This window comes from Tenrec ecaudatus, chromosome 8 (assembly GCF_050624435.1).
Source record: "Tenrec ecaudatus isolate mTenEca1 chromosome 8, mTenEca1.hap1, whole genome shotgun sequence".
NCBI lineage: Eukaryota > Metazoa > Chordata > Mammalia > Afrosoricida > Tenrecidae > Tenrec > Tenrec ecaudatus.
In genome coordinates, this window is record NC_134537.1 from 82,235,518 (window position 1) to 82,262,692 (window position 27,175).

Below are 27,175 nucleotides of genomic sequence, written 5' to 3' on the forward strand. Positions count from 1 at the left end.
AAATGATTAGGGCAAAGAATGTACAGATGTGCTTTATACAATTGATGTATGTATTTATGTATAAACTGTGATAAGAGTTGTATGAGCCCCTAATAAATTGTTAAAAAAAAAAACTAAACAATTCTGACTCACAGAGACCCATCACATAGAACGCAGTAGAACTCAGAACAGTCCCTGTAGGTTCCCAAGACTAACTCTTTACAGGAGTCAAAAGGCTCATAGTTAGCAACCAATGTGGGACCACTCCAGGAAACAAATAAACGCCCACCCTCAGGGAACCACACACAAAAAATGAAGGATGGTGCCCACCCATACCCAGCCATTCAAATGAAGACTTAATCTGCCCAAGAAACACCCTCATCACTTGCATGAAGCTGATTCCTAACACAGCTGTCATTTCACAAGATCCCTATCCTAATAAAACTAATTCAGATCAATAGCTGAAAACCCACATCTCCTATCGCAATAACAGCCTCTGGACAGGATTTCTGCCACCCATTAACCAACTCCCCCTCTAGCCCATCTCAACAGCCTCCAAATCCCTGATACAAAAATCTATCACGTTTCTGGAGCACATTTTGGCATTTATGGAATGTGTCAAAATAGAATTACAAGGTAGTAGAATTTTGCCACGAACATTTTGGAGTCCCTTCATAAGTAGCAATGCCCAAATGTTTAATCAGTCCTCCTATAAATAGATGCTCATTTCCTCAAATACCTATTGTCTAACTCATCGTGAAACACCAACAAAAGAGTGGAAAATCTTTCAGTTGTCTGATCTGGTTACTTATAAGTCATTATAACAGGTTGTTGTGTACATCCAAGCCAATTTTCAACGCAGAGTGACCCAGCCTGAGTGTCAGAGCAGACCTGCCTGGAGGGCTTCCTCCCCTGCTTTCATCACAGAACAGCAGCACTGTGCCACGCCTTTCTCCCAGAGAGCCTGAAGGGCGGGGTACTTCACACCTCCTGCCTCTCTGGGACAGTATAATTAGCTATCTGATTTCAAAAACTAATATCTAATTTGTTAAGGCGGGGTGGTGGTAAGAATCACATCACCGTGAATGAGGGGGAGTGTGTGATGGGGACCCAATGCCCATCTGTAGACAGCTAGACATCCCTTGCAGAGGGTCAGTGGGGAGGAGTTGAGTCACTCAGGGTTCAGTGTCGCAACAAAGAAACTCAAAACCTTCCTCTAGTTCCTGAACGCTTCCTCCCCTCCCAATTATCATGATCCCAATTCTACCTTGTGGACCTGGTTAGACCAGAGGATGCACAGCGGTGCAGTGGGGATCTGGAGACACAGGGAATCTAGGACAGATGAACCCCTCAACACCAGCGGTAGGAGTGGCGACACCAGGATGGAAGGGGGTGTACAAAGGGAGAACCGATCTTGGAGATCTATGTGTAACCTCCTCTCTGGGCAATGGGGAGGTGGGTGAGGGTAGATGCCAGGGAGTGTAAGATAAGATATAATAATTATTTATAAACTATCAAGGGACCAGGGGGAAAGGGGGAGTGGGGAGGGAGGGGGAGGGGGGGAAAAGGGAAACAGCTGATTCCAGGAACCCAAGTGGAAAGTGAATTATGAGAATGACGAGTGCAATGAACGTATAAGGGTGCTTTGCTCGATGTATGTATGCATTGTGATAAGATCTGTATGAGCCCCAATAAAAAGATTTATTAATTTTAAAAAATAAGATGGTCAATTATCTATCCAATACTAAGGGGAAAAAGTCAAAGTGGAAGAATTGGTAAGTGATAAATTCAAAATGATGGCAAAAAATCCATTCCTAAAGGGATGAATTAAGAGTTAGATAATATGTTCTCATGGAGATTGAAAAGTTAGGTATCTAAAACTATAAAATTAATAATCAATGTTATCAACTTCAACATAAAACTATTATACATAATTTAGTCAAACTTATGTATTTGTCACTCTGCACCTTTAATGAGTTACCGTACACACTCGAATATAAGCCGAGGTACCTAGTTATTACCTGGGAAACCAGAAAAATTGATTGACTCAAGTATAAGTCTAGGGTGGAAAATGCAGAAGCTATTGGTGAGTTTCAATAATCAAAACAAATGAAAATAGAATTACTAAAAATTGAGACATCAGTGGGGTAATGTATTTAAATATTTATTTTAAATAAAAAACATAAATAAAAGGAAGTCACTTAACATTAGTAAACCACCACAGTAAGCGGAAAATAGGTTCACCAAAAACAATAAGGTATCAAGAAATAATACCTTAAGAGTACTATTCCCTGAGCTCAATCAGCAACCAAGTTAAAATGTAGAGTTAAAATCCTTCAAAACTGGATTCCTCATCATCATCTGTATCCCAGTGCAGAGCTTCAGCTGGTGTGAGGTCATCATAGACTCTGTCCTCACTGAGATCGCCGTCATCACCATCACTGCTGTCATTTTCATATAAAGCGCAGTCTTCACTGCCATCCATAGCATTACTAATACTACATTTCTGGAAGGCACGTCGCACCATGTCTTCTGGAATGTCTTCCCATGCATCTCGAACCAACTTTGCTATTAACTCTATGTCAGGTTTCATGAGATTTCCTCCTTTGGTTACTCGGGCTTGACCAGATGACATCCATTCATGCCACATCCTTCACACACAGTCTTTAAAAGGCTTATTCAAAGATACATCCAGAGGCTGCAGTACAGATGTAAGCCCACCTGGAATAATGGCTAAAGTAACTTTACTAGATTTTGCCAAATTATTTATGCCATCTGATAGGTGGGCTCTGAACATATCCCAAACAAGTAACGATGGCTTTTTCTTTAAGGCTGCTCCTGGTCATCGGTTCCAAATTTCTTCCAGCCATTTTGTTGTTCCGTCTTCATCTATCCAGCCTTTAACATGTGCACGCACAGTAATTCTTGGTGGGAAATTGATCTTTTTAGGCAAGGTCTTTCTTCTAAAAATAATGACAGGACACAGCTTAGTTCCATTAGCCAAACATGGTAGAACAACTGTAAAGTGTTGGTTTTATTTTTCATGTCCTGTGGTTTTGAGAAAACTGTTTTTTCTCCTAAACTTGCCACGGTTCTGTTGCTTGCAAGATCAAAAGTCATGGCAGTTTCATCCATATTCCCACTATCTTCCAGGTCTAATTATAAATCCTTCTTTGTTTTATAATAAATGATTAGAATGACAAAATTTTTTCTTCAAGGTCTTGTGGCAATTTCTGGGAAATCTTTGTTCTTTGTCTCAAACATAGTAGGCCAAACCTATTCATGAAGCGGGTACACCATCCTGCAGACGCAGCAAATTTTTCAATGCCTGGTGCTTTATATTTGTCATCCTTAGCCATTTGTAGAGCACGTATGCGGATTCCCATGTGTGTTATGCAGTAACCATTTTGACGACACTCCATAACCCATTTATGTAATTCACTCTCTAGAGCCCCATAAAAATACGTTAAGCCACGACGACGACGAGCTTTTTTAGCTTCTGGAATCCGTTCCAAGTTAGCCTTCATTTTCCGCCACTCCCTCACTTGCTTTTCATCAACACAGAATTCCCTACTTGCAATACTGTTATTGCTCTCTTCCACTCTTGACACAACCTTCATTGTGAAACCAGCCTCATATGACTTGTGTTTTTGTTTTGGTTCAAGAGTATCCATTTCTAATAGGATTAAAATAAATAAGACTTTGAAAAAGAACTTTCATGGTAATGCCCCCCACCTCCCTGAGACGTGTTAGCCTGGAGGAGGTGGGGTAGTCCATGCAGGCGGAGGATGCAGGATGTGAATTAACAGAGACCAGAGGGGAGAGACGGAGCGGGGGATGCAGGATGTGAATTAACAGAGACCAGAGAGGAGAGACAGAGCGCAGCCACAGACACATCCTTACCAGTTCAGCTTCCAGCGTAAGTGAATCACTACGGGTGCTTCTGCGAATTGGAGCCGTCCAAGTCATAGGACGGCTCTGATTGGTTAGATGTGAGTAAATAAACATTCAAAGCTCTGCAGTGTCAGCGGGGCTTTGGATGAACAGGGGAGAAACGGCAATCACCCGAGAGATAACTGCGCCATTACTTCAGGGGGGGTCCAGCGAGATGTTACACCTCGCTGGGGTACCACTGACCCGTGTATAAGCCGAACCCCAGTCTTTTAGCACATGTCCTGAAAAACTCAGCTTATACACAAGTATATACGGTAGTCTTTAAATGTACTGATGTTCTAATTACATTATAGAAAAGGTCTCAAAGTTAATTTTACAGCTCAAACATGAAAACAAAGTCATCTTTCTACAGTTCTAACTCTGACAAATGGAGAATATTTTTTAATCAAGACTAAAGAATCCGAATCTAAAATGGTTCATATCTTTTGTTAACATTTCACATTTAAAACTGTCTCCTTTAAACAAGCTCACTGACTCCATTTTTTTGGCGCATCACTCACTCCTAATTTCCACATTAGCAAAGTCAGCTAAATAAGAAATAGAAACTAGTGACAGCCCTGAAAGTCTGTCACTCAATCTTTTGTTTTAATGTGTGAGCCTGATGGAAGCAAAAGTCACTATTATTACTACTGCTTTATTTAAAACAAGTTTCCTATTCTTTAAAATTTGGGTAATAGTTATAAATAATATCAGTCAATACATTAGGATATTATCAGAGATCAAAGTAATATAGACCTGGGGGGAAATGGGGAGTTGAAAACAAAGAGTACAAAAAAGAAAATGTTCTAAAACTGATTGTGGAAATGATTGAACAACTCTTTTTAATATGACTGAACTATTGAATTGTATGATACGTGAATTATATCCCAATAAAACCAAAACTGTTAAAAATGTACAAAAATAAATATGGACTCAACAACAAAATAAATAAAAAGGAAAAAAAAGCCTCTTTTTCCTTCTGCTTCATGAAGAATGAAGTCATGTGAAAATTCCATTTTGAAACAGATACAATCCATTAAAAATCAAAGAATGAACAGAAAGGGAGGTGAGGTGTCGTTTTACATCTAAAACACAATATGCTTCTTACATATCCTAACGTTTACAAGTAAATAACTTAAATAACATCACCCATTGCTATGAAAGCAATTATGCACTTAGGAAAGGGAAGAGCAATTCACAAAACAAAACACAACAATCAATTACCACACCTCAACCCCTTAACTACACTATGCAATGCTGGGGCTTACTGGTAAATCACGGGTATATCATCCCAGTAATTTTCTAACAATCCATTCCGACAAAGGCCCCTGTGTTCTATTAAAGAGATACAAGGAAGCCTACTTGTGTAGGCTTGGGGCTCTGTTCTATTTTTGTGCAGGGATCATAAATACCAGGGGCTCTGGGGGCATACTGGATTATGGATTGGGCTGCTAACTCCAAAGTCAGCAGCTTGAAACCACCAGCCACTCTGTGGGAGGGGAAGTTGCCAAGATGAAGTTTCCACTACTGTGGAGAATTATTCGGGGAAACCTACATGGGCAGTGACTCTGTCCTATAAGGTGGCTATGAGTCGGAATCGACTCAATGGTAGTGAGATTTTGCTTATAACAAATACTAAAAGTAACCAGTGGAGAGGTCTGAGGTGCTGGCCCCAATCCCAACAAGTACTAAAAGTAAAAAAAGTAAAGTTGTGACTTCACCAAGCAAATTTATTTTCACAGTTTAAGAAGTTGGAAGTCCAAATTCAGGACACTGTTTTCAAAGAAAGGTTTTCTCTCTTTGTTCTCAAGGAAAAGGCCCTTGCCTCTTTTTACACTCTACTCCTGGACTCCTTGTTGATCTTTGTGTGGCCTTCCTTGGTTCCTTCATCTGCTCTTCTATAGTCAAAGGATTTAAGACACACCCTCCCCCATCAGTGCCTTATTAAAAACTTTCATGGAATTATCACCAGTGCTGCTATGTGGTTTCAAGTCAGTTCCGACTTATAGGACCCAATGCGCATCAGAACACAATACCGCCTGGGCCTCTGCACCGCACAATTGTTCTTACACTGGAGCCCGTCTTTGCAGTAACAGTCACTCCATCTTGTCAGGATCTTCCCCTTTTTCGCTGCCCTTACTCTACCAAACATGATGTCCTTTTTTGGAAACGCATCCAAAGTATGTGAGACGTGACTCCTTTTAGATTTGTTTGTTCTTTTGACAGTCCATGGTACTTTCGATATTCAACAGCACCGCAATTCAAACGCAATGATTCTTCTTTGGTCTTCTTCATTCAATCTCCAACTTTCACATGCATATGAAGCAAGTGAAAATACAATGGCATGGGTCAGGTGGACCTGTCTTCAAAGTAACATCCTTGCCTTTCAACCCTTTACAGAGGTCTTCTACAGCAGACTTACCCAGTGTAATGTGTCATTTGATCTCCTGACTGCTGCTTCCACAAGCATTGATTGTGGATGCAAACAAGGCAAAATCCTTGACAACTTCAATTTTTTCTCCACTGATCATGTTACCCATTGATCCAGCTGTGAGGATTTTGGTTTTCTTTACATTGAGTTGTTATCCAAATTGGAGGCTGCAATATTCAATCGTCATCAGCAAGTGCTTCAAGGCCTCCTCAGTTTCAGCAAGCAAGGCTGTGTCATCTGCGCATCACAGGTTGTTGTTAACAGGCCTTTCTTCAATCTGTTGCAACATTATTTCTCATATAATCCAGCTTCTCGGATTATTTGCTCAGCATAGATATAAGGGTAAGATTTGCACTATGAGGGGGCTTCAGTAAGTTTGTGGAAAAATTCCATTACCTTTCGATTCCATTTTTCATGAATTTGTTGAGGCGTCCTCCTACTTTAGAGGGCTACAAAGCATACACGACAAAACATTTGAAGTCCACAATTAAATGGTTGTTAGGATAGCCACAGAGCTGTTTAGCCAGCACCACTATCTAAATTCAAAATATTTTATCACTCCAAAAAGAAATCCCATATCTGTTACCACCCACTCCTCCCAGTCCCTATGACCACTAACATACTTCTGTTTCTATGGATTTGTCTCTTCTGACAATCCCCATCAGTGGAGTCCTGTACCAACTAGCCTTTTGAATCTAGCTTCTTTCATTGAATGTTTTCAAAAGCTCATCTGTAATGCCGCATATAACACCACACCTGCTCCTTACTTATGGACTATTTTGTGATCCGACATTTCACAGTTATGACAGTAGTCAAACAATCTACCATTGGACTCTTCTGCACACTAACAACGGACATCTGGCAGTAACAAACACAGGGGTCTCAGGAAGTAAGAGTTACACTGGCTGCGCTGTAGCTTGCCACTTGGCTGGGCCATAATTTGCAGCGGTTTGGTGGTTCCGTAATGAGGTAATGTGGAAGTTTGATAATGTCGTAGTCAGGCTCCATCTAGTGATCCAATAGTCATTATGCACTTTTGCATACTACTGATTCCTGCGTAACAACCTGGTCTCTGTAACCTACCCGTGTGAAAAAGAGTGGGAATGTTTTGTTTCTTCTTATTGTAAAATCAGAAAACACTCTCTGGACATACCAGATTCTGTTCATCCGTTTCCCAGTTCACAGACGTTTGGATTTGCTTACACTTTTTTGAATCATTACATGGATTTTTGCCTTTCCTTAAAGCACGAAGACAGGAGTGAGGATAAGTCCAGAAGAGGAACTAGTTCAGAGAGCCTCCCAATAACAAATCTGTAATGATTTGAGCATAAAAATTTATAGTATTATTAACTGTTTATAACGAATCTAGTTTTCAAAAACTCACGTATTCACACACATTTTGAAATATAGTGAAAATGTTAAGGGGGAAAATGAGTGGAGAGAGCTAATAACTATACAAAAGATACAAAAGAAACATCTCTGAGTTTAAGCAAGTTTTCTTTTTTCCTTCTCCTTTTTTCATAGCATCTAGCAACAAATTCTTGCTTCAGTAGTAGACCTGATGGAGGTCAAAGGAGACGTGAGAAGTTGGATGGGAAGAGGAGGAGCAGAAACTCAGAGTACCAGGAATGTAGCAACTTATTTCCCACAAGTGGATTTAAGACAAAGCAAGAATGCTAATTACTTTCACCTAAAAGTCTCCACTGATAAACCTAAGCCAAAAGGCCCTTAGAGCTAGGGAGGTCAGGCTCACCTTCCGTGAGTGGAATGAAAGGAGAGTAATTCTCCAGCACAGATGCAGATTTAATCCGCATAATCCCTCTATTGAAAACCAATCCCACACTTCTCAAATTATGTCTGGTGAAGAAATGAGTTCCCAAAATTTATTGTGAATAATTTCATGCAACGTAACAAAAGGAATAGGATGGTTTTTCTAGAATGACACCAAAGTACAAACAACAAAGAAGAGATTAATTGGACTTCATCAAAACTGAAAACGTTTATGCTTCAAAGGTTACTATCAAAAAAAAAAATGAAAAGGCTATCCATAGACTGGTGAAAAAATATTAGCAAATCATGTATTTGATAAAGGCTCTGGCCCTAGAATCAAACAGAACTCTTAATCAAACAAAAAAAACCCACAGTCATCAAAGTTGATTCCAATTCAGAAACGTATTGAACAGAGTACCTTTTTTTTTTTAGGGTTTCCGAGTCTATAAAGCCTTAAAGGAATAGACCGCCCGCCTCATCTTGCTCCTCCAGAACTGCTAAGTAGGAACCTCTGACCTTTTAGTTAGCAGCCAGTGCTTAGCCCACTGAGTCAGCGGGGCCCCTAAAGAACTTCTCACTGCCATCAAGTTAATTCTGACTCACAGCGGCCCTGCAGGACAGGTAGAACTGCCCCTGTGAGTTTCCACGACTGTAACTCTTTACAGGGGTAGAAAGCCTCATGTTCCTCCTGAAGAACTCTTACAATTTAATAATTTAAAAGACATGTAATGCATTTTAAATGGACAAAAATGTAGACATAAAAATACAGTTCTCCAAAGATACACAAATGTCTAGTAAACACATAAAAAGACACTTCATATCATTAGCCATCAGAGAAATACAAATCAAGCCAAAATGAGACACCCACTTCAACCAACTAGAATAGCCGTCATTACAAAGCTGTTGCTGCCATTAGTTGCCATTGAGTTCATTCCAACCCACAGTAACTTTTTGCACATCTTCTTTTTCACGAAATCCTCTGCTTCACCAAGCACGGCATCCTTCTTCAGTGCTGCTCTCTCCTGACAACATGCCCGAAGTATGTACAATGAAGTCTCCCAGCCCCGGCCTCTAAGGAACACTCTGGCCGTACTTCTCCCAAGACAGATCAGTTTGTCTTTTTGGCAGTCCATGGCACTCTCAGTGTTCTTCTCCAGCACAATTCAAATGCATAGATTCTTCTTCGGTCTTCATGACTCAATACCTAACTTTCACATCAAAAATTAGATACTAATAAACAGTGGAGCGGATGTGGAGAAATTAGGACTCTCATGCACAGCTAGTAGAAATAGCAATGGTGTAGTCGCTTTAGAAAACAGTCTGACAGCTTCTCAAAATATCAAAACATTAATATTTGTGTATAAACTTATTTTCACCCCAAAGCACATACCCAGCAGAATAAAAACATACGCTCATACAAAAGCTTGTACACAAAAGTTCACAATTGATTATTGTTGACTGAAAAAAAGTCAAAACCATTCAAATGCCCATAATGGGTAAATAAAATGTGGCATATATATTCCATATAACAGAATATTCATGAGCAATAAAAAGGGATGGAGTGCTCAAACATGCTCCAACACAGGCCAACTTTGAAAACATTACCCTTTTAAAAAAGCAAATAATATTCATCCTAAATTTTTTGCAAGTTGCTGTAAAATAAATTATAGCACACTTAAGGAAATGCGGGGGTTGGCCAAAAAAGTGATTCTGTGCCATTACATAAAAGCACAGTACACTCAGTGAAACAGCAAAGAAGGCCACATGGTACATGATTCCATTCAGGTAAAATGTCCAGCCAAAAGAAGCAATTGCAGAGACAGGAAGAATTGTGATTGCCCGGGCTTGAGAGTTTGTGGAGAAATCGGGAGATGAGTCCACAAGGTACAGGGTTTCTCTCAAGGTGAAGACAATGTCCTCAGATTGACTAAGCTGTGCTGAGCAACTCTGTGAATACACCAAAAACCTACTGATGGAGGAATTCTATGTGTTGTGAACTCCATGTTCATTAAAACTGTTACAGAGAAAAATGATCACACACTTGAAAGTCATGATAAATGTCAAATTGCTTTAAAAGCTTCTAAATGCTTTCTCTCAATTTTGTACTTACCGTACCTTCCAGTGGGCAGGTAACCAGTGCCCGTGGGTCAGCACAGCAGTCCATGGGCCACTGGGCAGCCCTGGGCTACTCCATTCTCTGAACTGGAAATGCCTCCTCAAGCAGGATAATTAAACCCTAACCAGAACTACTACGATTCAAAGAAATCATAAAAAGGAAGAGGTGAAGTGGAAGTCCTGGAGTTATACAGGCCTGCCACTGACTTTCTAGCTCCATGGCTTTGTTCTCTTGGCTCTCAACATCCTCCTACATAAAACAGGAAGGCTACTGACACCATCAAGGGTGAAACGGACTCGATGAGATAAACTAGGAAAGTCCCCGGCATATACTATGGCATCATCAAGTAAAGCATCGTCACCCCACCACTCCCATCAGCACCTCCTCTGTCTTCCTTTTGGATCTTTCTTCCTTCATCTCTCCCCATGTCTTTGGGCTCTCAGGATTTTGACAATATGCTATTACCCCAACAGGTAGCAACGAGCTGCTTCTGCCTGCCAGGAGTACTCCCCTTCTAATACCTAAACCTCAACTTTCCTCTCCCTTCCTCTCAGGCCACTTGGTGTGGCCTTTAAGGATGACCTACCCCCTGCTCCAGGAGCAGGAAAAGATCCCTTTCTAGATAGTCACACAATTTTATATCCCGGGTGGCCTCACCAGGAGAGTCCACAGGAAAAGCGAGTCAAGAGCAAAGCAGGAGATGAGGAAACGAAGCCCTCCACCTCAATTCCAACCTTGGTCTCCCTATGCCAAGTGACCAGTTAGCCTTACTACACTTCTGTGGCTTTCTCCATGACTGTCTCTGTCATGGGATTCATTTGGGGTTAGTTTTCTGTCACTTGCGAATGTCAGTGTTTCTCGATGGAAAATCAGGTCTCACCGGAAGCCGAACATGATTTCATCGTGGCGGAGGTGAGCGTCATCATCGATAGACAGGATGGCCTCGGTCTCAATTTCGTTCCAGGGCAAGAATCGATTGTTCAAGCTGTTCTTCTCAGTACGGACCACCTGTAACGAGGAAGCGGCAAAGAGAAATGCACTGAAAACCAGCGCTGCAAACTGAATGCAGCATCAGACTGTCTCGGGGTCGGGGTCGATGGAGACCATAGCTAGTCACTAGAATCACTGTGTCTGATTGTAAGTGCTGGTTTCTATTTTCAAAGAATAGAAACTGGCTCTATCATTCTACGAATGCGTAAGGATATCACATTTAAGCGTCACTCTTTTGTTAGCTATGCTAACGCTGAGGATTAGCTTATCTTATACACTGTGCTAAACACAGTCCAGGGAAGTTTGTATTTTCCCGAGAGAACACATGGTGGCAGAGCAGGCTGAGATTAAAATTCCCAGTGTCAGAATCTCCCAACTGACAGTGCCTATAGGCATTAACTTTAAAGCAAATCCAGAAACCCCTCCAGTGCCCTTTCTGTTCTGTTGCTTATGCCAAAATAAGTAGCATTGACCATCCAATGGAGTTTAATTATTTCACCTCTGCAACTCCCACCTACGACTGCTGACTTGATATACAAAAGATGTCTTTTTTCCTTTTCAAGGTGTAGTCTATTCAGTAAAACAAAAATCTGTGTTCATGACAAATCCCAACTTACAGAACCTCTAGCCAAAATGGTTCCTGTATGCAAGGCAATAGAATGCCAAACCCCCCTGCCAAGGTCAAAGCAGAACTGCTCCATGGCGCTGGGCAGGCGCGGAGAGCCCACTGCTCTCCCACAGAACGGCTGGTGGAGAGAAGCCCAAGGCAAAAATCCACTGAAACCCACTTTGTTTACCAGTAATAGGAGGCAGCTTTGTTACTCATCTTGTCTCCTTAATACTCAAACGAGAATCAGCAGTCACTTTATAGCTCATTCTATTTTTATCATATCTCGTCTGGTTAATCCAGCTAATGAGAACTCATCAATATATTCTTAAAAACCCCAAGCAAAAAGACCCTCTTTAGGAATCATTTCTTTTAGAAACTGTCTTTCAATGCCATGTTTTACTTGTACTCTATCTGATGTCTACTTAGAAAAATGAACGTAATTATATGAAGTGTCTGAAGTTTATGAATGGCTCCAAAAGTGCTCCATGTCCTCACTAGTACTGTCTGTTCTGCTTAAAATGGCCATTCCTCCAACTCTGCTGCCAACTCTAATCTTTCCCCTCCAGACCCCACCCGAGTGCCTCCCTCTGCATTCCACCTGGAATGGATGAAATCCCTTCTGCTCTGTTCTTCAAGCACAGTCCTCATATTTCAACAAAGCACTGAGCAGCCTATACCCTCAGAGCTGGAAGGGACCGAAGAGCGGCCATTCCAGCTCTCATTGGACAGAGACAAAGTGAAGCCCAGAGCAGCCGGAGGAACGTTAGCAAGCAGCTGAGTCGGAACTCTAACTCAGACCCCGAGTCCAAATCCAGTCCTTTTCCTGCTAGACTTCTGTGAACTTTATAAATCTCATCAAACCAAAGCCACCATCCTTTGGAAAATGCGTTACTTATTTGTATGAAGGGAGGATACTGCCCAGAAAGTCAGCATGGGATATACTTATCCCTGAGAATGTTTACTTTTATTAAAGATGTGTCTCAAAGAAGTTCCTATTCAAGACAACAGAAGAATCTGTAATAAATATACTACTACAGATGACAGATAACAGAAGTCAAGTCATGGACAAAAGAAATCCATCTTGCCTTGCAGCAATTTTGACCCATATCAAAATCCCCACACTAGTAGCCCAGGGTGTCCCAGGCTCTCCAGAGTAGGCCAGGAACACATTGAAAGAGGTAGCGAAGTGGAAAAGTAGCAAGTACCATACTTTTTTTAGCTGCTGGATGAAATGGGAGAGTGGCCAAAAGTAGCAGGCATCAAATGCCAAGCTCTAGAAGGGTGAATGTCCTTCAATTGTAAGACACATCTGAATTTCCGAAATGATACACAATAATGTACACTTTTCCCCTCAATACCCCCAGCACACTACCCTCGGATCATCCACTCTCCCGTCCTAGAGGATCTAGAATTCACTTTAATTGTACACCTGCCACCAAATTGAGCCCCAACTCTTGGCAACCCCATGCACCATAGGCCATCTGGAAGCTCTGCGGAAAAAAGCTTAGCCTCAGAGCAACAGCAAAGCCTCCACTCAGTAAAGAGCTGCCATCCTGCCAGCTGAACAGGACAAAGCCCTTCCTCAACTCTAGCACGTGGATACACACTGCTGACTGAAGAAACGTGAAGTGAAAATGGCAATGCTTGGATAGTTACTTGTCGGTGGTGAATGCTGTGGGTTTATCACCTACTTCAAAATAAGTAACCCGGACCAGAGTGGTCGTCCCAACACGGGGAACACTGGCATCATTTGGGAGTTTGGTAGAAATGCCGACTCGAGCTTCAGTCAAAATCTGCATTTTAACAGGGTCCCAAGGTGACTCGTACACACACTCAATCTTGAGCAACACAGACACAGAAGGAAAAGCATGGTCTCTGGCATCAATCAGAAAGCTTGAGTTCAAATGAGAATTTCTCCACTGCCTGCAAAAACTGAGACTGCAATTAGGCAAATAACCAAGCTTTTAATCTAAAGACAAAGGACAGACTGGGCCAAGCACAAGGGTGAAGATGGCTTCAGGGGATGAGCTGGTGGCAGAGGGTTTGGAGGTCAAAGTGGCCACGGCAGAGGAGGCTTTGGAGGGCAAGGTGGCTTCCAGGGAGACAGAGGAGAAGGAGGAGACCATGAGCCACAAGGAAAGAAGACGAAGTCTCAGTAACTCTTCAATTCCTGCCTTTCCTGCTTCTGTTTGAAAGAAAGGACTCTGGGTTTTACTGTTACCGGATCCAGACAGAGCCTTCGGTGGACATTCCCAGTAGGAGAGAGCCCCATGGAGACGACGTTTCATCTTATGTATAAATCCATGTTTTTCCTACAGATAGTTTTTTGTTTTGGGGGGTTGGATTTTTTTTACATTGGGGGTGGATTTTGCTTCAGTGACTTTGGGACAAATTAAAAAGCCCTAAGCCGTGAAAAATAAATAACTAAATAACAAAGGACGGCAATAGCAATAAAACTAAAGTGATGATGATTTGATACATATTTGTCCAGTTTACAAAGTGAACCAAAGATGGGGCAATTGAGCCCGAGGTTTAATATCAAATGTGTTTCAGCGCAGCATTTGAAATCTTGCTTTTAAAGTACTGTACATACTCGTGTATAAGCCGAGTTTGTCAGCACAAAATGTGCTGAAAAACTGGGGTCGGCTTATACACGGGTCAGTGGTATGAATGGATGTCATCTGGTCAAGCCCGACTAGCAAAAGGAGGAAATCTCATGAAGCCTGACATAGAGTCAATAGCAAAGTGGGTTCGAGATGTGTGGGAAGACATTCCAGAAGACATGGTGCGACGTGCCTTCCAGAAATGTAGTATTAGTAATGCTATGGATGGCAGTGAAGACTGCGCTTTGTATGAAAATGACAGCAGTGATGGTGATGACGGTGACCTCAGTGAGGACAGTGTCTATGATGACCTCACACCAGCTGAAGCTCTGCATTGGGATACGGGTGATGATGAGGAATCCAGTTTTGAAGGATTTTAACTCTTTACATTTTAGCTTGGTTGCTGATGGAGACAGGGAATAGCACTCTTAAGGTATTGCTTTTGTTGAACTTATTTTCCACTTACTCTGCTGGTTTACTAATGTTAAATGACTTGTTATCCTTTTATTTATGTTTTTATTTAAAATAAATATTTAAATACATTACCCCACTGATGTCTCATTTTTCAGTGATTTTATTTTCATTTGTTTTGATTATTGAAACTCACCAATAGCTTCTGCATTTCCCACCCTAGGCTTATACTCGAGTCAATCAGTTTTTCTGGTTTCCCAGGTAATAATTAGGTACCTCGGCTTATACTCGGGTCGGCTTATATTTGAGTATGTACAGTACTCTACTTATGAACCTGATCTTTTGGGGAAAAGTCTTTGAAGATACTATCAGTTACCATGAGGTCATACTGGACTATGGTAGGCCCTCACCCCATCTGTGCAGGATTCTCTTGAAAAAGACACAGAGGAGAGACTGCTAAATGAGGGACTTCAAGAAGTTCATGGGAAAAAATGCCATGAATACATACCATATACTGTTATAACTACATTTACTATCTTGAATAGAATAGTGCTGAAAATATAAACATTAAAGGTGCTTTTGGTGAACATGGAAATGAGGAACATGTTATTGAAAAAGGGAGGAAAGGTAATCTTTGTGATGAGCCAAAGAAAGCCATCTCATTATAGCAAGAACCAGGAATGGAGTATGTCCTCCGGAACCCCCAAAATCTCTCCACAGTGAACCTCCCTGGATCCAGAAGACCGCTGTGACATCAGAGAAGCAACAGCAGAACCAGGGAGCCAGAACATGAGAACGGTGAAACTCCCCAGCGCATAAAGTAAAGTGAGTGTGTGGGGGCAGGAGGCTGGCTTGTGCAGTGGTGTGCCTCTGTGCACTCCATGAGCGGAGGTAGGCTTGCTGACTGATGGTATAAACACAACCAAAAACCTTTATGGCTGTCCAATTCCAGCTGTCCTCGTTACCACTGATGCTGAAGCTGGAGCTGCTAGTGGAGGTCAGAGAAACTGACAAGAGGCAGCGACAACAGGATCAGAGCCAAGATGTGCCCTGCCCCACTGCTGTTCTGGCAGCTTGAGAAGAGCAGCCCAATGCCAACACCATTTCCACTGCCACTGCCTGCACACCATACCACACCTAAGAGCCCATGTTGGGGCCATGTCCTCTGCCTCACCTGGCAGTTTCCCACTTGTGGTCCAGTGCTGCAAGCATCTGGGTTTTGAGTCTTTTAAATCATTTAGGAGAAATAATAAAGTGAGAGCTGTGTTCCCTTAAAAAAAAAAAGTATGGAGCTATGGACATATACGTGGTCCAAGAGTGTCCAAAGGAAGGTAAACAAGCGGCCATCTAGCTCAGAAGGAACAAAGCCCACATGGAAGAAGCACACCAGCTTGTGTGAACACCAAGTGTCGAAGGGATCAGGTATTAGGCATCAAAGAACAAAAAATCAAAACACTGTGAATGACGGGGAGTGCAGATTGGGGACCCAAGACCCATCGGTAGGCAACTGGACATCCCCTCAGGGAGGAGAGAAGCCAGTCTCCTGTGGCAACGATGAAACATACAGCTTTCCTCTAGTTCCTAAATGCTTCGTCCCCCAGCCCACCCACTATCATGATCCCAATTCTACCTTACAGATCTGGCTAGACCAGAGGATGTACCCTGGTACAGATAGGAACTAGAAACACAGGGAATCCAGGACAGATAATCCCTTTAGGACCAGTGCTGAGAGAAGTGATACTGGGAGGGTGGAGGGAGGGTGGGGTGGAAAGGAGAAGCCGATTACAAAGATCCACATATAACCTCCTCCCTGGGGCAATGGACAACAGAAAAGTGGGTAAAGGGAGGTGTCGGGCAGTATAAGATATGACAAAATAATAATAATTTATAAATTATCAAGGGTTCATGAGGGAAGGGGGAGCAGGGAGGGAGGGGGAAAATGAGGAGCTGATACCAAGGGCTCAAGTAGAAAGAAAATGTTTTGAGAATGATGATGACAACAAATGTACAAATGTGCTTGACACAATGGATGGATGTATGGATTGTGATAAGAGTTGTACGAGTCCCCAATAAAATGATTTTAAAACTTTTTTTTTTTTTAAAAAGAATGTCTAAATGGACAGAACTAAGTCTCCAGAAAAGGATCCCTAGTGGCGAAGTAGTTAAGTGCGTGGTTACTAAAATCAGCCAGCCCAGGAGAGAAAGACGTGGCAGTCTGCTTCTGTAAAGATTGCAACCCTGGACACCCGGTGGGGCAGCTCTCCTCTGCCCTCCCGTGCCTTGGCAAGTCAGAATGGAGTCAATTGGACAGCAACAAGTTAGCTCCACCACTGAGACACACTGTTGTTACTTTAAGTCACTCAATTCATGGCACTTTGCTACAGGAGCCCTAGGAAATGAAAACAAAGATTTTTCAGCAAATCCTTTAAATTTCTAAAATGTTTGCTATTCATTTCTGTGGTCTGGTAGCTTTCTGTGATAGAGTTCTCCTTTACAGCCATTTACCCCATCTAAAACAGAAGCAAGAGCCATAGCTCTAGCTACTGAGAGAAAAGCAAAAACATCAGATAGCACAAAAGCTTGCACACCTGTGCACCTTCATGACCTAAATAGGTTTTTCTTATGAGCTGTGTCTATAAACTACAATTTAGGAAAATTTTTAAAAATCTAATTCATTCAAGTAATATCTCAATTCAAGGTACACAGATAAAAAAGTCCTGTGTTTAAACTTCCTAAAGACTGCGCCTTTAGGATTAGCTCTACTCTTGCCGGTGGCCTCGTCACGAGAAGGCCTTCAATATCCTGAGGTGCAGAGCCCCAAGGCTGAACATTAACGATGCCCCAGTTCACTAGCACATCCGCTCACTACTCGCCCAGTCTTTCCTCTTTGTCCCTACGTACTCCTGGCAAATAGGAAAATAACTCCTTTAGCAGGAAGTGCAAGTCCACGGACACAGAGCTCTTTCTGTTCAATTCTAATAGCATTGGCTGGAGGGGAAAATAAAGGCCAGGGAAGCGCAATCTCATTGCTCTACATTTTTCATTTGGAAAAAATGGTGCTTTCTGACCTCACCACTTACACAGAGACCTTAGAATCTATTAGTAATGTGTGATATGCTTCTTCTCTGAACTCACCACTCCACCACTACATCTCTAGTCCCAACCGCTCTGGCCTCTAACCTAAACAAGTGCTAATAGTCTTTTAACGATCTCCATTCGTTCCCTAGGGCCCCACACATGCCATGTCACTTTCCTGTTCAACCTTCTAATATTAGGCTTCCGAACCCACTTAGAGTAAAATCTCAACACTTATCCTGGCACCATCCTAATCCCCACATTTCCTGGACTCTGCCATCTTCTCCAACCTCCTTTCAAATTCCCCCACTCCATCACTGCACCCCAGACAAGACTTCTTGCACTTGCCATTCTCTTCCGATTCCTCTAGAATTCCCATGGCCCATTCTTTCACTTCACTCCACTTTGACTCAAATGTCAGTTCTTCTATGAGGCTATCCCAATACCTTGCCCAAATTGGCAGATTTTGATGTTTTGTTACCACAGAATGCTTCATTAAATCTACTGCACCTAATATTATTTTCCAAAACATAAAGGAGGATGAGGAAACTGTGCTAACTGGTCAGAATAAAGTAGTAACTCTAACCAAACCATTAAGTGGGGCTACATATAAAAAATGTCACCAACTAGATGTTTCCGCTTCCAGTTTAGCCAAATAAGTTCCTGTTTGACTCCATCCCCCTGCATAAGATAACTGTAAACTCTCAACAAAACACCAAAAATGCAATTATCTGAAGACATCAGAGAAGGAACAAAAGATGGAAGGTAACAAAGGGGAGTTGACAAACCATGGAGGGTACTAACGCGCTCAGACACAGCTCACAGTCTTTCTGGCCTGAAGAACCAGAGGATGGCGTCAGAGGAAACCACAGCCCTTGGGAAGGAGGACACTTCAGAAAGAAGAGCCCTAAAGGAGGAGGGTCCAAGTTCTATGTATGTACTACACAGCCCCAGGCCTGCCATGCGTGGGGCAGTCTCCACGCAGATCAGTTTCCGATAAAAGAATCTTACTAACACTTACATGAGTTACTGCTCCAGAAACTGAGGTTTCAGTTTGAATCAAGGGAAGGGAATAGCGCGCTAAAACAAAAATAGCAAGACTCATTAGATAACCAATATAAAAGTGGGCCCTTACCACGGATGATTTAATATAAAACTGTTTGATACATTAATAATCAGAAAATGTATTGGTGAGTCCTCAAGGAAAAAGAAAATTAGTCGAGATAAATCCTCAGTATCTCCCATGTTGGAATTAGCAGATAAAGAAGCCTAAGTGTTTTCTCCAAATAGATACAGAAAAAAATCTTATGGAGAAACAGAAACTATGTTTTAACACCAAATTAAAAACTCTAGAACTGGAAACTAATCTGAAATTAATAATTCACTGGTAGGCATGTCAGTGGAATGACGATAACACAGAAGTACATGAACTTGGCAGATCAATAAAAATTACCCTAATTGAAGAGAAAAAAGGGAGTTTGGGGGAAAGGAACAAAGACTAAGAAAGCCATGGAAGTACAGTGTCTAAAAGCATAGTGAAGCTGAAGCCGAGTAAAAATTAGAGAACCAAAGACAACCAAACCTGGACATGTCTTAGTCAACACTGGTGGAAAAGAAGTAACATCATCTTAAAAGCAGCCAGAGCGATATGGCACATCACATGCAGAGGAGCAATTTAAATAGCCATTGGCTATCACCAGGAATGATGGAGAATTGAAAGCAGTAAAGAAACATATTTGGAGTGCCATGAAAGTGGCAGGCTTCAGCTGAGTGGGAAGCTTTTCTAAAGCCTACATTTCGGGTGCTTTGGCACAGTCATATTATGAGACTTCCATTAGGTACTGTTTGCTGTTACACTGTAGAAGGTAAGGAGTCTGATTTTAATTGTTTACAAAGTCATCCACCATCTGCAGCACTGTTCAGCCCTACACCATTCAGATGACAGACCTATGGCAACAGGTGGCATTCCTCCTCTGTGCAAGTACTGTCATCTCGCCCAAGCACTTAGCCTGCTTGAGCTGGGGCTCTGTTTTTGTTTTAGCCCTCTTTCACAGAGCATTTGTGTCAGAAATGTCCAAGGATGGTGGCAGTAAAGACTACAGTCACTTGAAGCCAGATGAGATACTTGTTTCCCTTTGCCGTGTAGAAATAACAGAAAAGAATGAAAATTCTAGTATCCAAATCCTGTTAGATACCTCTAAGTTAATTCCTCATGATTCGGCCACCTCTGGCTTATCTATCAGACTGACAGTTCAGCGGTATCAAGCACTTATGCCAATTATGTACTTGAGAACCTGAGCAAAAGAGAAGTACAAATGGCCAAGTATTTTCTAACATGGCATCTAACCTCCTGGGCTAATTCATGTGGCCAAAATGCTAACTTCAAATCCTTTTCCCTCCAAGACTGAAATCTCCTCCAAGACTGAAATCTAAGAGATTACCTGAAAGCCACCCTGCTTATAAGGTTTATAAAGACCCGTGAACCTATCCCAGGGATGGGCAAGTCTGTATCTGAGTGGGAAAGCTGCTATGAGGCTTTTAATAGATAGTATGCACCACTGCACCATGGGCTCCCTATCCCGAGCCTCTCTCTGCCTGACCCTTGAGCGGTACTGGCTCTATGCCCAAAAGGCCAGGCATTTCAACCGCCACCCATAACAATGCCTTTCTTAAATAGAAAACAGTCAAAATATTTAGGAGACAAAATGAGAACCTCCAGCTTAAATCTATTCTTTTTTAGAAGAACTAAGAGGGGGAAGAAAACTTGTATTTCTTGTACGCAAAAGCAATTCAGAATGGGTCCCCATTGGGAAAGTTTCTGGCACATTTCAGCAAGGCACTGTCCTATTTCAATGGCCGTAATCAAAGAAGACTACTCATTCCCAATAAAGTTATACTAGTCCTGGTAAATTGTCCGATGAATTTCAAACATTGTTAACCTAGGCATGGCACCTCTCGCGACATTTCTATAAAATTCAAAGAAACTAAGGAAAATTGAATGGCTGTTTTATTATTCTACTATGTAAACAATATGGTTCTCTGAAAAAACAAATTCTTTTAAAAATGTAATGACACCCATTAAATTGTAATTGAGAAAGGAAAAAAATTATTTAGTAGTCTATAAAGCCTCCCCATTTATAACATTTTCTTAACACATGACAAATGTGCTCAAAAATCCTGAGAATACCCTCAGATTGAAGGTTCAATAAAAAATAAAATACAGAAAAATCAGCACCAGTCAGGAAAAAAATAAACCAATGTAGTTAGGCACTTTGTACAATAGAGTAGGTGGTAGCAGCTATAAGGTAAAGAGAAAGAGCAGAGAATACAGAAAGCCTTTCTAAGTATCCGGAAAAGGAGTTTACATGTAGTTCAGCACAGGACTTCCTTTCACTTTGTTGGACACCGGGTTTGCTGAGAGTCTTAATGGATTTGACAGCACCTAACCACAACACAGAAGTTTACATCCTTTAACAAAGGTAGTTCAAACTCTATAACCAGGGGTGAGCAAGGGGTGGAAACTCATTAATATGTATAATACTCAAAAAAAAAACCACCAAACTCACTACAGTAGAGTTAATTTCAACATATAATGACATAGTTGAACTGCCCCATAGAGATTCAAGGCTATGAATCTTTAAGGAAGCCAACACCTTTCTCCCACAGAGTGGCTGCTAGGTTTGAACAGCCAGTTTTCTGGTTAGCAGCCAAGCATCTAACCACTGCACCATCACACCAAAAGCTAAACTCATTGCCATCGAGCGAATTCTGACTCACATAGCAACCCCACTGTGGGTTCCGAGACAGTAACTTTTTAGGTGAGCCTTGTCTCTCTCTCTCCCACAGAGTGGTTGGTGGTTTAGAACTGCTGACCGACCGTATGGCTAGCACCCCAAAGCATTATCACTTCACCACCAGGGTTCCTACTCTGTGACCATGGCTCTCTAATGCACACATCATCATTTAATCACATATTGGCTATCATCTCCTTTGATATAAAGGGGTAAAAAGGTTTCAAATAATTAATAAGTACTTTTCTAGATTCCATACTTACATCATCTAAGATTTTTTTTAATTTTTAAGATTTTTTAAGCTCATAGAAAGTAACTTACCAAAGTTCACAAAACAGCTATTTAAACCTGTGTCTGTATCACTCCAAAACTCACTTTTTCCCCCAGATTATGCTGCCTTAGAAAATATTTCACACCATTTTCTGGTGAAACAAATCTCTGAAAAACTACACTAGCCCTAACATTCCTCTTCTAGACAATCTTCCCTGAAAACTATAGTAATATTTTTACACAAGCTCCTAGCCAATAGCATTCTTTGGGATCTTTTTTCTGTGAATTACCCACACTGCCAGGTAAACACCATATATACTCGTGGATAAGCAGTTTTTCAGCACATTTTTAATGTAGTTTTGTGGTAAAATTAGGTGCCTTGGCTACTATTCGGGTTGGCTTATACTCAAGTATATACAATAAGTGGCTGTTTGCTTAAGACTTACTCTAACACCTCTCAGGAAAGAAAGGGTAACGGATCTGCGTCAGGCTGCCAAATTTCATTCAGCAAGTAGATAAAGTGCTAGGAACTGTTTTATCGTGTATATTTGGTTATTATTCTTAGTATAAAATACAGCATCCTAACCAGGACAGGAGAATCTTCAAGATTCTACAAGAAGTGGTTAGGGATTTCCAACTTACACATGTTAAACTCTCTTTCTATCCTTCCAAAATGAGTCGATCGGCTGGGAAATGACACATCGTCTTTGTAAACCCCTTAACCAAAAAAACCCACTGAGTCTATTTCAACTCCTAACAACCATACAGGGCAGGGTAAAACTGTCCCTGTGGGCTTCCGAGACTAACTCTTGACAGCCGTAGAAGCGTCGTCTTTCTCCTGCAGAGCAGAGGGAGGTTCTGAAGCCCACCTCATCATTCACTAGGCCACCACCAGGGATCCTCAGGGGATCTTAAAAGTGCAGCTTCTAGAATAAGACATACTAACGTCCACCACTTCCATTGCTGACCTTAATGTCGGGCAAATTAATTAGCCTAAGCCTGTTCACATATATAAAATGAAGAAGTAGCCATTTATAATGTTTGTTATTTTTCCTGGCTCAAAGGTGCTTCAAAAATCATAGTGTTATCATCAATATCTTGCTAAGACATTGAAAACATCTATAGGATAACTAAAGGGATTAGTAAACTTCATGCGCCCAACATCTGTTTCAGCTGTGGAAAGCATCCTGAAAGTTAAAACTAGCAAGAGAAATAGAAACAAAACTGAAATTTTTAGAGGCAAAGGTATCTATCGATCTAGACAAGCTCAAACACACACACACATACACGGAAGATTTAAAAATTCACGGAAAATTAAGACGCAATTTTTCCACAAAATTTTTGAAGCCCCCTTAGATAGATGTGTACATGCATGTATGTGTATACACACACACACACACACTAGGGTAAGTCAAAAGTATTGCTACAAAACCACAGAAACCTTGATTAATCAAAAATATCAAAATGTGAAGTCATATATTATTGATGCATCCTCCCTCTAGGTCAATATACTGCTGAAGGAAGTGTTTCCATTTCTCTAAGCTTTCCCTGAACAACTCTGTACTATTCGATTTATACCAGGTCCAACAGCACTTCTGTGGCATCAAGACACTCAATTCATGTTCCCTTTAAAAGTCCTCCAAGTTGTGCGAACAAGTCGAAAGGAGCAGAATCAGGGCTGTCGGGTGGGAATGAGGTTTCTCAATGAAAGTCGCCTCGGACAGTCCTTGCTACCCTCGAGGAACCAGCACGTGCACTCTCACGATTGAAAATAAAAATTCCTTGGCACAACTTTCCTGGCTTTTCTCTCACCAGTGCAGTTTTTAATTCTCTTAAAATAAAACTTCCTAAAACGTCCTCATGATTGTCCTGTGTCTGTCAGGAAATGCATGAAGATCATCCCTGTGCAGTCTTAATGGCGACTGCCAGAACCGTGAGAGCCAACTTTCTGCTTTCAGTCAAACGGGCCTAGCAGATCCCCTTGGAAGCCAGCGCTTTGAAGGGACTTGTTAAAAAGCACACTAACCGTGTATAAAGGCACTTCAGAATGGAAATAAAAAGATAATGGAATTTTAAAAATAAACTTTTTGAAGCCCTTAAATTACCGAAAGAAATAGTCTGTAGCCACCTACTACTTGCAGAGATGTCAGGAGTAATGAAAGGGATACATGTATGAACTGAAATCCTCGTAGCAATGCCTTGTGACTTACCCTGTGTGTGTGGACATGCCAGGGTTTCACAAAGTTCATGGAATTATAAAACGCCAATGGTATTTTTCACAAATGTCTGAAGGTCATTTGTACATGCACATACAAAGGTACACACACACACAAACAGACTTCAAAATGTTCATGGAAAAAAATCATATTATATTCTTGTTTTGCCTCCCCTGTTAGTATAAAGTCACATCAGAAAGATGGAAAGGGGATTAAGAGTGGATTACTTCATGCAGTAAAACAAACTGCGCATTTATCTATTACCATGATAGGGACGCCAATGTCGGGCCACAGAAGGTCCTCGGAGGGTAGCTTGGGAGAATTCCACACCACCACCACCTTGTTCAGGTATGGGAGCCCATTCAGTCTCTCTAAGGAGTTCATAAGCACTTCCTCCCGCTCGTAAGTCAACATCACGACAGTGAACTGTTCTCGTGGAACGTTGCCTCCAAGCGCAGCCTGAAACTCCTTGCCAGAACCCCCAGCTCCACCGCCAATAGGCCGGAATCCAGTACCCGAGCCCAAAAATTTGGCCTCTGAGGGCAACACGGGGTCAAAGGGTGTGTGTGGGAAAAGATGGAAAGGCCCTGGAGCCGAGTTCCAGCTGCGGTAGAAGTCAGTGACGGTCAACGTGAAATTGCGGAGGTATTTGGGTGAGGCATAAGGGGGCTCTGTTTCTACTGGCCCCAAGTCCAGATCCCCATTGTCAGCCATGTTGGGGTCAGTTCCAGCCGCCTTGCCTGAACGATGGGGGATCTCAGCCGCTGCCTCTTCCCGGATGGGTGCAGCTGGGATCTGTACACGAGTCCTAATCATAGCCAGCACGGTATTAAAAATACTGTCAGCAGTCGAGAAGTAAGTCTCCCAGAGAAAGCGGCCTTGCCGTCGCATGGCCAGCAGATCGCTATCTGAGAGGCTTCGCAGGAGGAAGTGAACCTCGGTCACCCGTGGCTTGGGCACCACCAGGGCTGCTTCATTCCACTGCAGCATGTCCTGGTAAGGAAGCTGCACTTGCTCCCCCAGCACAACTGGGACCGCTCCAACTTCCAGGGCTTCAAAGAGCCGTGTTGCACACCCGGACGAAATAACCAAGTGAGGGTCCCCGGGAGTGATGATGAGCGCAAAGGTGGAAAGCTTCAGTAGCTCTAGGCGGTCCTCTCGCTCCCCACACAGTGCCCACTCGGTAGGCAGACTGGACTTCGGCTGGTTTTTGCAGGTGAATTCTACCAGGACCTGATCGAGCTTGCTGTCCTGCACTGCCTTTAGAGTGGCGATGATACGATCATCATAGTCAGCTGGGGGGTCACCCTCCATTTCTTCTTCAAAGGAGCGCGCTTCCTGAAGGCTGGATCTCAATGATTCAATCTTCTCACCTTGGAAGGTGAAGAGATATTTCCGCTTAACTGGCACCTGTGGTGGGATTTCCATAAAGTTGGGCTCTGACATGGCATGGACTAGTGGCGATACTACCAAGTCAAAGCCAGGTCTGTACTGGGCAGCGTAGAAAGTGGACTGGGCCACCATGGCGCGGCCTGTGCTGACATTATAGAGTAAATTCTGTGTATCCGACTTCCGTGACAGATTGATGATGACGTGGTTGTGTCCATCTGTCCGCCAGTGGGGGAGAGAAGACAACTGTTTCTCAAGTTCACTGGGTCGCAGTACTACTGGTTCCTGCATTTCTCCCACTAGTATCACATAGAGGCAGGCTATGTCGGCATTTTCTGTAACATAAATGTTGGCTCGTGCTGTAGCCTGAAAGGACTGCTTGACCAAGGGATCCAGGTAGTTGCCAAAGGCAAACTGGTCACTGTCATAAACATAGACTGGGAAACCAGAGGTGAGAGGGCAACGAGAATAATCAAAACAGTTGTGCAGCCGACAACCCCGGATGACCTTTGGAGGGGGAAGGCCAGCATCATCCTTCTCTGGGAGCAACCGGATGGGCAGAGAGAGTTTGGGCTGGTTTTGGGCCATCAGCTCCTTGTAAGAATGCTCAGTCTGGCTAATGACATTCTTGAGCTGGAGCAAGTCCTGCTTGGCATTTTCAATACTCTTCTTACAGGCCTCAATCTTCAGATTCAGCTTGGTGATTTCGCTGTTCAGCTCCTGCCGCTTGGCCTCCAGCTGTAAGAGCTCTTCACTTACAGACTCCCGGATGCGGCAAAGATCCAGCACGTGCTTCACCTCACACAGCTCATTACCAGCGCGGGGGCCAAAAATCCGCTTGCCTGCCTCATCGGCCTCATCCAGAGTGGTGAGGTAATAGTGAGCGATGAGGGGAAAGAACACCAGGATGATGACGAGTGTAAAACTGAGCCATGTAAGTCGGATGCGGTTGGACAACCGTAACATACAGGTTTGACCTCCGTTCCCCACTCCCCCATTCCGTAACATGGTATAGCCTGTCATGAGTTCCTTTGTGGTTGTGCCCCCTCTGGTCACGTTGGATCACTCGCCATAACCACGAGTTTCTAATGGACAAGTGGCAACCTCTTTTCACTCATACAAAGTTTCCTTAAGAGTCAGTATTCTCACTGTACAAGGCACCATGTAAAATGGAAATTTCATTTTCCTCAGCTGTAATTGAAATGGTCTCTGACTCTATCCCAGCAGATGTTTAGCTCTGGTTGGTGAGCAAAGAACATGTCCTTAATCTTGATCAAAAAGTAAAAGGTACCACCACACTGCTGTCGAGAAGAAGAGGAGGTCTCTGAGGACCAAACCCAGGAGAAACACTGTGGAATCAGAGTGTCTTTTTCAACTGCCATTGCTCTGCTTCCTTGGTTTTGCAGGCCAACAAAGATGCATAGTTCATATTCACAGCTACACCGAGATTTGTTAGAACAGTAGTAATGCCGGCCTCTTAATTGCAGTCGTTATCACCAACCAGGCCTGCAAAAGAGAGAACCGCATCAGTCTTGAAGAGATTATACTCAACAAATCCTCCAGTACATTTCTACATCTGTTAAGTCCATAA

The 27,175-nt window shown here is 42.4% G+C and overlaps 1 protein-coding gene across 8 annotated transcripts in view; it reads right to left on the minus strand.

Annotated features, from left to right (window-relative positions):
• Positions 1-27,175, minus strand: part of EXTL3 (exostosin like glycosyltransferase 3) — a 162,981-nt gene that overhangs the window by 9,969 nt on the left and 125,837 nt on the right. For 7 of the 8 annotated variants that reach the window (XM_075556456.1, XM_075556460.1, XM_075556459.1 and 4 more), the window contains 2 exons: positions 24,460-27,090; positions 11,110-11,237 (listed from right to left, as the gene is read on the minus strand). In XM_075556456.1, coding sequence (XP_075412571.1) covers positions 11,110-11,237; positions 24,460-26,607 — 2,276 coding nt within the window. In that variant the 5' untranslated portion in view covers positions 26,608-27,090. Of the gene's footprint in view, positions 1-9,631; positions 10,061-11,109; positions 11,238-24,459; positions 27,091-27,175 lie in introns of those variants that run through there. The other variant, XM_075556461.1, reaches the window with a different exon arrangement.